Here is a 15,244-nt window from a genome sequence, read left to right as displayed (position 1 = left end):
GCGACGACAAAAGATATAATTAACTGAACTGAATAATTACACGAATTCCCAGCTTTTAGTCGACATTTAATTTCTTCGCGAATATCGTTTTCGTGTGTTAATATTGATCCTAGATACTTGAAAGTATCCACTTTATCAAAAGTATTATTCGGTATTTTAACGCATCTGTAACTTTCCCTATTACGAACCCGACAACTTTCTTGTATTTAGTTTTCCCTGCATTTACTTCTAAACGCATGTCCCTGCACGCGTTTAATAAGACCTCTTATTAAATATACAAAATAAAAAAGCCAATTACTTACTATTGGTAACGAATGAAGATAGTGTTTACAGCACCATAAGAATTACTTTTCATAGATTTTTTCAAACATACACATGAGAACTTACTCCCATACGTGTGTTGTTTTAATGTGTAATTGTCGGTCTTCGTATTTTCATACACACTTTCTTTCTTTCCTTATGTGAATTAATTTATTAGTGCATTTATTTTTCTTTTCCAGTTTGAAATTCTATTGAATCCACTTTCCCTGTATCCCCTGGAAGATGCAGTCCGTCCTCTAACTCAGAAGTTGTATAATCTGTGCAAAGATGCTAAGATGTTAACGCAATCAGCTATTGTCATATGCAGTGCCCTGCAGCTCCATGAAAGTAAATACAGTGGAAGGTACATTTTTCGAGTAAACTTTCAAGTGTGAATATTATGTAATTTATTTTGAGTGTGTCAATTGTAGAAGATGGGGGCGCGGTGGCTCAGTGGTAAAGCGTTCACCTTCGGTGCTTGGGGTCCCTGGTTCGATCCCAGCTTGCGCCGTGTGGACTTTGTGATGGACAAACATCGTGCTCGTGGGTTTTCTCGGAATTCTCCCGTTTCCTCCCACTTTCTTCATTCCACCATTTCCTTCATTTCTCATCGTCACCGTCTCCTTTATTCTAACCGGCATAACCGTGGGACGTAAAACTTAAAAGATTTCATTTTCATTTTCAATTGAAGAAGATTCCTCCTAATCTGACAGAAAATTAAAACATTTTGTCCAGCTGCTGTCTGCATAACGTAAATATTGCTGTTTCTTTCTTCCATCAGTCAATGTGCATGCAATCTTAGAAATATACATATATACTAGTTGAACCTGCGCTCTGTACACAGCGCACTATTCACATATGAGCATGAATCTCCTTGTCATTCCTCACAACATCTGTACATGCCCCTTTACAGACACAAGTGAAAGACGTCTTGATAAAAATCGGCAAGGGGTACCATAAAGGTGAGATTTTTCTCGATTGTTTTTTCAATATCTTGCACCGTTTGCAAAATTTGAGCATACTTCCGATTGGAGTTTCTAGATTACTAATAAAACTCCAACTGACCAAAGCAGTATATATATTTTAAGATTATATATACTGCTTTGGTCAGTTGGAGTTTTATTTGTAATCTTGAATTTTCCAAAGCTACAATGAATAATTTACAAGTTTGAGTTTCTAATCCATGTGTGGTCAATGTTTTATTTTTTCTTGCATGCAGTACATAATAAGCAAATACATTACATACACGATTAATTATAATGTCAGTGATATATGATATTCATTGGGCAAAACACTCCAAACAATAAGGATTCATCTTAGACTGAAGAAAGGGCTCATTGGTAGAGCGTTCACCTCTGGTGCTTGGAGTCCCGGGTTTGATCCCAGTTCCCGCCTAGTGAACTTTGTGGTGGACAAACACCGTATGCATAGGTTTCCTCGGGGTTCTCCCGTTTCCTTCCACTTTCATCATTCCACCATTTCATTCATTCCTCAACATCACAGTCTCCTTTAGCCTAATCGGCATAAGCGTGGGACGTAAAACTTAAAGATTTCATTTCATTAGGCTGGAGAAATGGTTATCCTTCAGTTTTCGTTATCATTTGGCTATGAAACATACGTCTGTGAGATATACCATCCCTGTATACAAATATGTAGTGTTGGAATGTGGAATCGTATTTTTTGTTCTTAGAATTTAGTAAATATAACCATAACACTCAAATTAGTTTTTGACTTTTTTCGTGTTTACACATCTCTTTCTCTCTCTCACTCATTTAGTGCATTCATCCCAGCTTTGCTACGGCAAATCACGATTTCATCCGTACCTACATTTTATTACAAACTGAAAGCTGAGAAAAGAACGGTAGACAAAACATAGGTACCGTAGAAAAATAGAAATATGTATAGATGATTAATTGAAGCACATATATTAACAAATAAAAATTATCCTACGACACAAATCACAGAACCTGATTAAACTGTGCAAAAAATGTAATGATACTGAATATGATTTACACAAATTAAAAGGACATCAAAAGATTACAAATGAATAAACAACTTTTACTGAATATCTTTTATGATTGTGTTAACCTCTTATTTCATTTTTTATTTATTTTCTTTTAATGAAAGGTGGCTCAATCAATAAATTACGGTTTTACTTACTCATGATTAGTCTTCGACCGGTCAGTTGATTCACTGTTGATACCACTTGGGTCCTGGCGTCGAATTCAAACTGGATGCAAAAGAGGTCCACAAAAGGACCGGTACTGGAGCCGGGATAGTTTTAGGAGTGCGTCGGTCAATTCCTAGAATTCGCTATAATCTTCTACTGGCGGTGCTCAGCAATTGTTTACGCTGACGTAATTTTTTTAATGATTTAACAACCTGGGGCCCACTTGTCTCGTAAGTCTGAGAGCTTCACTACACTAATAATGTAACATTTAACTATGGCTCACTTTTAATGCTCAACCCCAAAAAAGACAAAGGGAAGCCGACTTTTTGATAATACGAGCGCGCGAATTAACTTAAGTAGCACACCCAGCTTACGTCCAAGGGTGGCGGACCCGCTGGGGTCGTGCGTTCTCACAGACAATGACACGACTGGAGTTTCCCTTGCCGAAACACAATTTACATATCATTAGTTCTTCTTCAGGAGCAGGGTCATTGACCAATTAGCACTCAATTACCACAGTGCATGAGTGGAAATGCAACAGTTCCGAAAGTTAAATAAAAGCAGACAGTTACTAAGCATGTTACTATTACGTGAACAAAAGCCCTGTTTCTCGACCATATATGGCCGTAGAATCGAAGTGAGGCTTACCAACACAAATGCACAAAATACCAAACCGATGATAAAGGCTTTGGGATTGTTCCTCTATATACGAAGCTATAAAGTTTGAAATAAACACTATTTTTTCCAATTTCCTTTTAAATTTGAAAAAAAATGAGCTTCGGGTCGGTGATAAATGTATAACTCGTACGATATGATGTTTTACTTTTTTAAATTTTAATACTTCCATTGTACCCTTTATAAAATGTAATAAAGAAATAAATGCCATGTTTTTTTTTGTTTTTTTTTTAATATTCAGTTTGAACAATCTACAATCTACAAAATCTACAGTGAAACAATCTACACAAAATTTGCAATCAATCTGTGAAAACGGCATCTTTCTAGAGCCCATGATTCCTGAGAACTCTCTGTCAAAAGGATTGGCCACAAACATATCAATTTTTGTAGCATTTTAATATATATATATATATATATATATATATATATATGTATATTGAAGATTTATATAGGTTAAATTGTAGATTATAATATCTGCACTATTCCTTGACATGGAAACATATTATTATTACTGTAATATTTTTAGGATTGGTTACAAATATTTAATAATAATAATATTTTAGAGTATTCATTTTATACGCCATTATTTATAAACAAGAAAATAAATCTCATTTACCTATCGTATATTCCTTTTTATTTAAATCTTAATAATTTTGATGATGGCTGTTTCAGCAATCTGGAATATTACTCTAAGGACGTAAGCTTTGAGTTTTTTTTTTTTTTAAATTGTCCTTTCATGATACCAGGACGTCGATAATCCGAACGTGAAAAATCCGAAACGTCAAAAATCCGAACGCGGTCTCTAGAAGCTTTTTATCTTTTGTCTTAGCGCTAGCGATAAACAAAAACAGGGTTATCCGTCGGCGTTGTGTGAAGTCAGTGTTTTTACAAAAGCTCATTTATCGGTAATTGTTTGTCACACACATTTTTATTTTTATTTTCCCTTAGGTCTATACAAGTTAAGTCTTAAGTGTGAGTTACACAACACTAATTTAGTGTACGAGCAGGTTCTCCAGAAAAATTAAATGTAAGTAGCCTTACGTATGGTGTTGTAATTACTGTATGTACTGTATGACCACTGTATCGATAAAAAGAGTATACCGTACGGTATATTTAAACCTAAATGGCACTTTCTTGGTCATTTTCGAAAATCCGAGCTACCTGTGGTCCCAATGAGTTCGGATTTTCGACTTCCTACTGTAGTTTTCTCCGTTACTTGACACACAACTTCTGAACACTTTCGCTCTCATCCGACTATCTATATAAATTACTATATCCAACTAAAGTTGGATCTGAGCATGCACAAAAATTGTTTTAAAAATCACACCAGATGTTTTAGTTCGTCCTAGATCTCTGAGATGGCAGGTAAATGTTATTTTTACTAAACCGTCACGTGTCTTAATGTTTTCCCCTTTCCTTTGGGTAAGTTTTGCTTTTTTGATATTCTATCAGCAGCTCACAGGTATTTAAAAGTGAGTGATCGGTGCATGTACGCCATTTTAGAATACATACAGTACAAATTTTAGTAACCGGTGGCCACTGGCTAATTGAGCACTGATTTGGCCAGTGGCCACCGATTACTATTTGGTACCGAAATTATCACCATCCTGTTAGGTATTGATCAATACCAATATCATCTCTCTGTGACTTACCGTACTCGAGATATTGGCCAAAAAAGTTCCGATTTCGAAGATTTAAGGAGCTATATCCCGGGAACCGTAAGTCTTAGAGAGATGATATTGGTGTTGATCAATACTTAAAGGATGGTGAACATTCTGGTCCAAATAGTAACCGGTAGCCACTGGCCAAACCAGTGGCCAGTTAGATAGTGGCCACCAGCTACTAAAATTGTACTGTATGCAATCTAAAATGCCATTATTACTACTATTAAATGAGATAACAATTAAAAAAATATTTTTTTATAAAATTATTTAATTATTTAATTTTCCATTTTTTTAAATTACTCTATATTTACCTTTGTAACTACTGCTAAGTGAGTCAGAGAACGCAGTGAGGATGTTAGACATTGTTTATATCCTATAACTTAATTCTCGCTATTCTTTCTTTTAGGTGTTATGATTTAAGATGCAGTATTATGGATTTATTGCCTCGTCTCAGTTGTTTCATGGAATTTCTTTCGAAAAATGCTTATAAAGTTCTGAGTGGTAAGTAAAATTTAAAACTTGGGATATATCTCCTGTAGAAATACAAAATAACACACACACACACAATAGCTTCTTCTTAGTTATGAAAGCTCAGACAGACAACATGGGAAAATCAGTGTTTATCACAGTTGACAGATCCGAGAAGTTACGTTGAAAATGTGCGATTCCAAAATAAAATGTGAAACCTTTATAGTTGGATCCATTCGCAGGATCATAATATATAAGTCCAGAAATAGGGCCCATTTTTTTTTTTTTTTTTTTTTTTTTTAGATAAATAAGAGATTATAGGAAATAAATATAATAATAATAGTGAGAAAACGAGGTTTTTTTTGTAGGGGGGAGGATTCAAGGTTCCTTTCAGCACGGAAGAAGACGAGCCGTACACTTATAGCTTAACATGAGATCCAATTCACATGAACTCTCACCTTAAATCGAACCGGATATTCCGCGCTGAAAGTACGTATGTACGTAACCACGAGGGAGCTCTGAAAATTAGAAAGGTTGTTAGAGTTCACTAGAGACGGTTAATAATAGTGTAGTGTTGAGATAATTGGCAGAAAACATAGACATTCATGGCAACCGTGAAGACATTTATTAATGAATTGATTATTAATATGATGTTTTGGATTGGTAGATTATTGGCTGGTCGAGTATATTAAAGCCATTGAAATTATACAAATTAAAGGTTGCATAGAATGATTTTCATTTAGTTGTGTATCGAAAATAAATATCAGAAAAAGTATTGTAAGGAACTGTAAGATCATACAGTTTAATTACAGAACAGAGAAAATAGGATTGTATTTCTTTTAGGCCTAATATAGTTTTCTAAGAAGAATGTGCAGCGCTGGGGTGTTGGTTGTTGTATTAGGGCAAACCTGTACTACGTGAGGACGATAGAACGACAGTGTGCAGTGAAAGAACAGACGATAGTGTAAAATGGGCAACCTGTGATTTCCAAAGAGAGCAGATGGTTGACGCTCGGTTGTATACTTAGAGCGTAATGCAAGTGGCAAGTATGTTGAGCGGGTCGCGAAAGATGATGATGCCCTAAAGAATTGACTTAGTAAGCACAGGCAAGGAAGAACAGTGACTGGAAGAAAACCTTCAGTGACAGGTCTCGCCGACCATTAAAGCGGATTGTTAATCTGAACCGTCTTGCGACTGCGGTGCAAACGACGGAAGAACTCAACCAGCAGCTCCCACAACCTGTATCGACAATCACACGGGTTGTATGACATACGAAGTTGGTTTGCATGGGCGAAACCACTGATAATAAACCATACTGCTTTAGCATGTTGCCAATAGTGCTGCAAACACGAAATATGAACCGCTGATGACTGGAAACATGTGATATCGGATGATGTCATTGTTCACCCTTATTTCAAACTTCGGACCGTGGTTGTGGGTGTTGGACACCCAAAGAAGCCTGTAAGTGCATGTCTTGTCACTTGACTCACTGCATGAAACATGGCAGCGGCTCTGTGACACTGTGGGCCTCAATATTCTGGTTTTCAATGGGTCCTGTACTGACTCTTGCCGGGCGCGTCACTGCCTGTGGGTATGTTGCCATTTTAGGGTACCATGTGTATCCTGTAAGGAAACACCGTAGTCTAGTGATTAGAGCGTTGGACTCACGTCCACGTGGTGTCGGGTTCGATTCCCGGCCGGTGCTTCCTAATTTTTGGCGTCCACCCAGCGTCGTGAATGAAACTGGGGAGTCACGTGAATGAAAGACGTGGCCGCCACTAGGACTAGAAAGCTCCTGATGCTCCGGTTAGTGACAGAGCGACGTAGCGCACTGAGCACGTGCTCGTCGCTTTGCTCGACGTAGTTCAGCCGATCGCTAACAGATGGCGTTGGAGCGGCTCAAGTCCACAAGATGGGCTGTTACGCCAAGTGGTTTGGCTTGGTTTTTATGTGCATCCTGTGATCCTATGTTGTTTTCGGACTGTGGCCGCGGTGGCTCAGTGATAGAGCGTTCACCTCTGGTGCTTGGGGTCCCGGGTTCGATCCCAGCCCCCGCCAAGTGAACTTTGTGGTGGACAAACACCGTATGCGTGGGTTTTCTCGAGGTTCTCCCGTTTCCTCCCACTTTCTTCATTCCACCATTTCATTCATTCCTCATCATCACCGTCTCCTTTAGCCTAACCGGCATAACCGTGGGACATAAAACTCGAAGATTTCATTTCATTTGTTTTCGAACTGTGATGTGCTGGGAGTATAATAAGCCCGTTCACACAGCTAGAGAGTTGTTGCGGCGTGATTTGAGGAGTATTGGGATGAAGTTGAATACCTCTCCTGCCCTGCCAAATTTCCGGGCCTAATTATAATTGAACATCTGTGGTCTGTTTTACAGACACAAATCCGGCGCAAATTTCCGCCTCGACTCTCACGGAACTAAGTGGTTCACTGCTCGCGGAATGATATAATATTCTACTTGCTACCATTTAGAACCTTATGATTCCATTTCACGTCGTATCAAAGCTGTTCTGAGACCGAAAAGTGGTCGAACATATTAATCTGGTAAGTTGCACTTCTTTTCAGGTGTTCCTATTAATAAATATATGCATGTATCCTAGAACTACCATTAGCAAAATGTCGTAACATTTCTTTTCACACGAGAGTAATGCGCATTTATCTTTCTTTCTAGCAATTATAAAGAATGGATGGAAACCAGTTGAACAAAGCGAGGGAGAATGTATTGAGTTAATATTTCATTCTAAGGGCAGTGGTATTGATCGTACAGCTAAGAAGATGGTTTGGCAGATGAATTCCAGTTTTTCGAAAAATTACAGGTAAGATTTAATTTTAATGCTTAATTGTGAACTTGATGATCGAACTTTGTGGCTAAGTGATGTGTGTTTTCTCTTTTGGTGTCGATAGCTCTTTCACGATTTCTGGTTAGAATTTATGATTTCGGAGAGCCCACAATAAATTGTAACTTAGTCTTGTTACTGAAATTACTAAAAACAGACTTTAATGTTACTAAAACGTTTAACAGTAATGTTAAAAACAAACATTAAATCGCAAACAAGAAACTGATACTTTAATACAACACAGCTATTATGAAACAAAGGGGTTTATTCACGGACCCCAGAAGGTAGACGTTGACCAGTAGATGTAATAGGAAGTACTCGTCAAGCTTCGTCTAGAGGTTTTGTTGTTTCGGCCCTAAAGCCTCGAGAAGTTGGTCAAAAAGGGCAGCAAAAGCAAGGAGGTCATTGTTGATGTAAAGAAACTGCTCAACTACTACACTTCCCCACACATTCACTTTTGAGATTCATGTTTGATTGGACAATTTACACTTATTGAGCATGTAATGTAAGAAAATAACTTCTCTATTTCATTTCCAAACGGAATCAGTTTACTAGAGATTTAGACAATCTGTTGGGTGTTTTGTATTTGAAAATTACAATTTACCAAAAGTTTCTTGAGATTTTTGTGTGTATGTTTATGGGAATAAATTTGCAAGTGAGATTGAAAGTTTGATTTTTACTTTTTCGTAACATGCTTTTGTGTTATGTCACAGTTAAGAATGATGTTTTTTTTTAATTTTATTTTATTTTTGTGTATTCATTATTATAACTGTTCTAGAGCAAAAGCGCCCCTGCATTTTTTTTTCAAATGTATAACTGATTTTTAAAACATCCTTGAATTTTACCCCATTCCAAGGGTTGTACATCATATTTGTTAACAAGATTCATCGCAAGCTTAATTGGACGAGATGTTTTGTATGGATAATAATTTGAGATGTAAAGACACAATGTGTGAGTATGTAAGAATTTAACCTTGTTTCAGATCTGTGTACTACTGGCTCTGCAGGGATTTGCTTCCTGAAAATAGACGACGAGCTCTAGAGGTTGCGCTCAAAGTAAGTTATATATTGTAAATAATTCGTTTGTTTGCAAATTCCTATAATGAAGCTGTTGTCTTAAACACTATCTTTTATGTACATTTCCTTACACTTGAATCTCATAAAAGCGGAATATATAACTATGAGCCCAAAATAGGGAAGGTTAACGTTTGGATAAAGGTTACAAATATTTCTGAGATCATGTACCCTTTAACCCTTTCAAATTATATCATCTATTTTTAGGTGATAGGGTAGAATCTTCATTATTCGATTAAAAAAAGTATCAATAAAGGTTTTTACTTCGGTTTATTTCAAGGCTGGAGACATTGTAGAACACGTTACGTATGCTTTCATGCCTTTTTGCATTGAGACATAGCGTATGATGACGTCATAACTTTTAAAAAAATATTTTTTGTTGTGCCAATTTTTATTTTTTTGCCGGGCTTACTTTTGCACCTAGAGGATTGAATGAAATTTTGCACACACATTCAGTGCACTCCTTAGTATTTTTCAGATGTCTGCGTTAAAACAAGGGGGTCCAGATGGGCAAAAAAGGTTAAAAAAGGATATGTTTAAACTAAAAATCCCTTTTTCGTGATTTTCCCTCCTCAAATACATGATGGAGACATGTGAATCGTACCGTTTGAACGGCTGTTCTATTCTGAAGAGAATGATGTACGAACCATTATCTTAGAATAAATAGGGATGTCTCAGGAAATTTTTATATTACATCTGGGTCATCTGGGGCTTTGTGAGGATGTTCTTAGCTCATTGGTAAATACTTTTCCCGCCTTTATTCAAGATAGAAGCTTGAAATTTTGTAGTACACCCCTTAGTATTTTTATCAGTTGTTTTTGAGATCTGTGCATCAACACAGGGAGGGTCCACAGGAGATCAAAATATGAAGACTTTTTTTCAAAAAAAAAATCCCGATTTTTCTCAATTTCCTGCCTCAGGGATATAATACGGAAATGTCAATAGTACCGTTTGAAAGGCTGTTCTATTCTAAAGAGAATGAGTTACGAACGATGACCTTAGGATAAATATGGATGATGCCGTAGCTGCTTGACTGAAAGTCTATAATTTACCTAAAAATGCCATAATTTAAAAGGGTTAAATGTTGCAAAGAACAGAAGAGTTCCAAGATTGTATGAATATAGTTGCCAAAGCCAGTCACTTTTTTTTTCGTAAGATTTAAATAGTTAACGAGCTCTGATTTTTCTTTTTTAATTTTTTTCTGTTTTGTTACTCTTACAGCAATTTTTGACCTATTTTCTTGTTATATATTTTTATATTTTGTTATTTATTGTAGACTTTTCGCGGCCTCCTTATTTTTTATAATTCTTTCTCTTTTGTTTTAATCTTTCATTTTGTACAATTTACTGAATATTTGAAATTTACTTTTTTGGAAATTTTATTTTGAATTTTTAATGTACATCATATGCTAGCTATTGGTGTTATCATGATGGGGACATATAGCTTCGCTGCTGACTACTATAGTCAAAGAACTACGAGGCTGCTTTTCACTCAACTTATTTAACCTTTAGACGGCCGCCACGGATTTTAACAAAATCGTAGAGTCTCACGTTGGGGGCTGTGATGACTCCCCTAATTATCACAGAATTATGATTCATACATCGTTGGAAAGCTTATAGACCACAGATTCCAACAAGGTAGTATTCGTGCAATTCCCGCCATATTCGTAGAAGGCGTATTTAGGGGCTGAGTTATTGATGTTTGTCGTAAAAATAAACGTAATTTACGTCAAAAAACTAAAACTCCAAAAATTGGCAAACTTTGCCCCCTCTCTACTCCAGTGGTGCAGTGCACTGGATAAACGAGCGATTGATGTTTTCACTTCATTCCCTCGACTGATTTTAATGCTCGGCAGTAGAAGTAATTCTAAATATTCCAAAGAAATACATGGCGTGCTTCATATTTTCTTTTCATTTTAACTCAAGTTATTCTGGAAGACAGGGTACCCATTCTGCCCCAAAGGTTTAGGCGTTCCCCTCCAAATTTACCATTCTCCTCCAGATATACTTTTCTTCCCAAATTTTCCACTCTCCCCCCAAATCCATCATTCTCCTCCAACTTTTCATTCCCCCCAAATTTTCCACTTTCCCTCCAGATATACTTTTCTTCCGCAAATTTACCATTTCTCGAGATATATTTTTCTCTCCCCAAATTTACTATTCGCCCCCAGATATACTTTTCTTCATCCAAATTTTCCACTTTCTCCCCAGATATACTTCTCTTCCCCCCAAATTAACCATTCCCAGATGTACTTTTCTCCCCCCAAATTTACCATTCTCTCCCAGATACATTTTCTCCACCCAAAGTTTCCACTTTCCCCCCAGATATACTCTTCCCCAAATGTACCATTCTCAAGTTCAATTGTATCATTTGCAGCGGTAAAGTAGTTTCCCTAAATAATCTCATGGCCACAATCCTTGCTCTAAAAGAAACATCCTGTGGGCTGGAAGTACTCAAGTTTCATAGAGATTGGTTAAATTGTTTGAAAGTTATCCTGGAACACAAACACAAATACCTGGATTACAGACTTTTGTTGAGTTGAATGATAGAAACTCACACACAAGCGCTACAGTTATAATTTTCATCTCATATTTAGGGCGCAGATTGTTCGTATAAATTTACTTTGGGGGGAGGGTGCAATATTTTATTTAAAATGGCACATTCGAACTTTGAAAGTACCGTATGATACTTTTAAAAATAATAGAAAGTTCTGAAATTTAATGAAAATTAGTCGACTAAGCAAATTATCTTGGTTTTGTCATAACTAAGTCCGATCTCGACTATTTTTTTTTCTTGGGGGAGAAGAGAATTGTATATTTGGGATGAATTGCGCTCAAAACTCTGGAGGATGGACGGGGGGCTGGTAGAGCGCTCACCTCCGGTGCTTGGGGTCCCTGGTTCGATCCCAGCTCGCGCCGTGTGTAAGTTGTGGTGGACAAACACCGTGCTCGTGGCTTTTCTCGGGGTTCTCCCGTTTCCTCCCATTTTCTTCATTCCACCATTTTATTAATTTTTCATCATCACCGTCTCCTTTAGCCTAACCGGCATAACCGTGGGACGTAAAACTTATCTCACGATCCATGTAACGTGAATGGTTTTATGATAGTTTCACTTCGTGAAACTGTTGGTTCAAACCTAGCCGCTAAAGATAATGTAAAACAAAATCCAATCAATTTATAATTAATTGTGAGAATATTCCGTGCAAACGTACCTACTTTGCTTTCTACAACTCCACATATTCCTCTTGCGGATGTAGTTTCACCAAATACTAGCTGAACTTGTATTCTCTACACAGCGCATCATTAATATGAGCATGATGAATGTCATACCTTGTCATTGCTTACAATATCTGTACATCTCTCTTTACAGACACAAGTGAAAGTTGTCTTAATAAAAATCGACAAGGGATATCATAAAGGGGAGATTTTTTCGATTATTTTTTCAATATCTCGCACCATTTGCAAGATTTGAGCCTACTTCCAGTTGGAGTTCTGATTCGTGTATGATCATAGTTTTCTTTTTTCTTGTATACAGTATGTAAAAAACAAATACATTACACACACAGTTAATTATATTATCTGTGATACATGGCGTTCATTGGGCCAAATACTCCAAACAATCAATAAGGATTCATCTTAGACAGGAGAAATGGTTATACTTCGTTTTTCATTTTCATTTGGCTATGAAACAAACGCCGGAGAGATATACTAACCCCGTATACAAATGTGTGGCGTTGGAATGTATAACTCATAGGGTATGATGCTTTATTTTTTTAAATTTCAATATTTCCAGTTGATCCCTAAAAAATACAATAAAGAAGTAATGGCCGCCATTTTCTTTAAATATTCAAATAAAACTGAACAATCTACACAAAATTTGCAATCGATCAGTGAAAATGGCATCTTTCTAGAGCTTGTGGTTTCCGAGATATTGTTGTCAAAAGAATTAGCCACAAACATATAAACCTAGCATTTTAATACATAGATGGTTACAGTCCTTTCAGTGGTTAACTGCTTATCAACATCGAAACCTTAGCTGTCATTACATTCTAGGAATTGAGGTGTATGTATGAAAATTCAAAAAGTGAAATATGTACGATTGGATCGAAAACCGAACTGAACTCTTGGTGTCGTGCTTAGTTCAGCTGAATGTTCCTCAAGAATATAAATGTATGTCTGACCGAGAATCAGAGTAAATAGTGGGTTCAGTCATAAAATTTTCACTTTTTCATTTCACTGAATTCACATCTATTCGGTATGAGAAATATGACGTTACTTCTATCATATCATATGAGGTGTGCTGGAAAGAATAATACGTTGATTGTTAATTTTCTCCGTTTTATTTCAGGTTCAGAAAGAGGGTTTGTCCTGTACTAGTAAGGAAGAATTCAGTAGTATGAAACTTGGAGAAGTTTTTGAAGACGTTGCTCTACGTAAGTGGACGTATCTTTCACTATTCTGTTGATACATATTTCGTGCTGCTAATTTTTATTTTATATGTGACATAAAAAGACAAACTCCTAGCGTTCCGTAATGAAGGAATAATACCATTTCTTTCTGAATAAAATTGTTATTAATATAGAAAAAAATAGATAATATATAGTAAAGAGAGACATTATGTACATCAAATATGGGTACAAATCAAGGTTGAAAAAATCTACTTTAAAAAATGGGGTTATGATTTAAACATGGTTTTCTTTTTCGGATGAGAGAGTTTCGGATGAGTTGATATTCTGATTACCATCTCTCGCCGAATTTGTTTTACATGCATATTACAAGGTGTTTTTGTATTTCTGTTTACAGCTGGAGGGAATATAGATTTCGAAGTAATTTATAAGCTAATAGATTTTGTAATACATTTTAATATATTACATATTTATTACGAAATGTCAAATTAAATTTGTATTATTATAAAGAGTTTACTAAACTATAATTGTGATTTTAATATATAAGAATGCATGTTACAAATAGTGATTATTTTTAAGAATATAGGAATTACATTCCGTGATTTGCGAGTTCCTGTTTCCACTTGGGAAAAATCGAACATATAGAGAGAATAACGTTCATATCAGCGTTAAGAGTTATCGTCCATCGGTTTGTTTTGTGAAATTTCTATTCTCGAGTAACGTGATCGAATTTTAAATAATTTATTAAAAATAAATGTTTCATTCCGAAGTCTTATTACTATTTATTTTTAAAAACATGTAACAGAGATAAACAGTCATCTCAGTATTGTATAAATACTTGACTCGTGTCTCGGAATAGCAATTATGCTAGTTTCATTAGTTGTCCTAGGTTCAGTCCCAAGGTAAGGCAATCTGAAGCAAATATTTTTATTAGTGCCTACAAGCAAATGATGAAAAGGTACCAATAATTAAAAAAAAAAAGTTATGGCGATATTTAACTATAAATGAAATGGAAAAGCTGAAAATTTTATGATTAGACCGAGAATTCCAACAGTGTAAACCGAGCGAGCATAGACTAATGTATAGTGTTTTTACTTCGCAGTCGGGATGACCTGGATTCGAATCCAGTGCCCAGCCATCCTGATCGAGAAATTAAATTTTGTAGTTTAACGTCCATTGTTATGTCCTTTAGGCTAAAGAAAGCAGATAAAGCGAAAAATTGTGAAAGAAACTTGTTTTTATACTGTTCCACGGGAATTGATCCCTGGACCATGTACACCAAAGGCACACGCCCTAGCTAATCACTAGACCCAGCACAGAGGGTTCCATACTCACTGAGATTTTTCTCAGGTGCACCAGGCGAATACCAGGATAATGCTGTTCAGTATAGTCCCTTGGAATTTCCTCCCATTTTCTATCTCATTGTTGTAGTTATTGACTTTAGTTGTTAATGGTTCCATTTTAAATGTGGCCTGGCGGGCTGTACCTGGAAGCTAGGCAGATAAATAAATCGAGGCATAGAAATGAAACGAAATGAAATCTTTTAAGTTTTACGTCCCACGGTTATGCCGATTACGCTAAAGGAGACGGTGATGATGAGAGATGAGTGAAATGGTGGAATGAACAAAGTGGAAGGAAAC

The 15,244-nt window shown here is 36.3% G+C and overlaps 1 protein-coding gene across 1 annotated transcript in view; it reads left to right on the top strand.

The window, feature by feature from the left end:
• The window catches only part of LOC145675639 (uncharacterized), a 124,290-nt gene that overhangs the window by 48,989 nt on the left and 60,057 nt on the right, over positions 1 to 15,244 (top strand). Inside the window, exons 10-14 of the mRNA XM_081746190.1 lie at positions 501 to 664; positions 5,216 to 5,310; positions 7,961 to 8,105; positions 9,109 to 9,181; positions 13,547 to 13,631. Of these exons, the coding sequence (XP_081602316.1) occupies positions 501 to 664; positions 5,216 to 5,310; positions 7,961 to 8,105; positions 9,109 to 9,181; positions 13,547 to 13,631 (562 nt within the window). The remainder of the gene's footprint in view (positions 1 to 500; positions 665 to 5,215; positions 5,311 to 7,960; positions 8,106 to 9,108; positions 9,182 to 13,546; positions 13,632 to 15,244) is intronic.

This window comes from Thermobia domestica, chromosome 18 (assembly GCF_964235325.1).
Source record: "Thermobia domestica chromosome 18, izTheDome1.hap1.1, whole genome shotgun sequence".
NCBI classification, from domain to species: domain Eukaryota; kingdom Metazoa; phylum Arthropoda; class Insecta; order Zygentoma; family Lepismatidae; genus Thermobia; species Thermobia domestica.
This window is presented reverse-complemented; position numbering and strand designations above follow the sequence as displayed.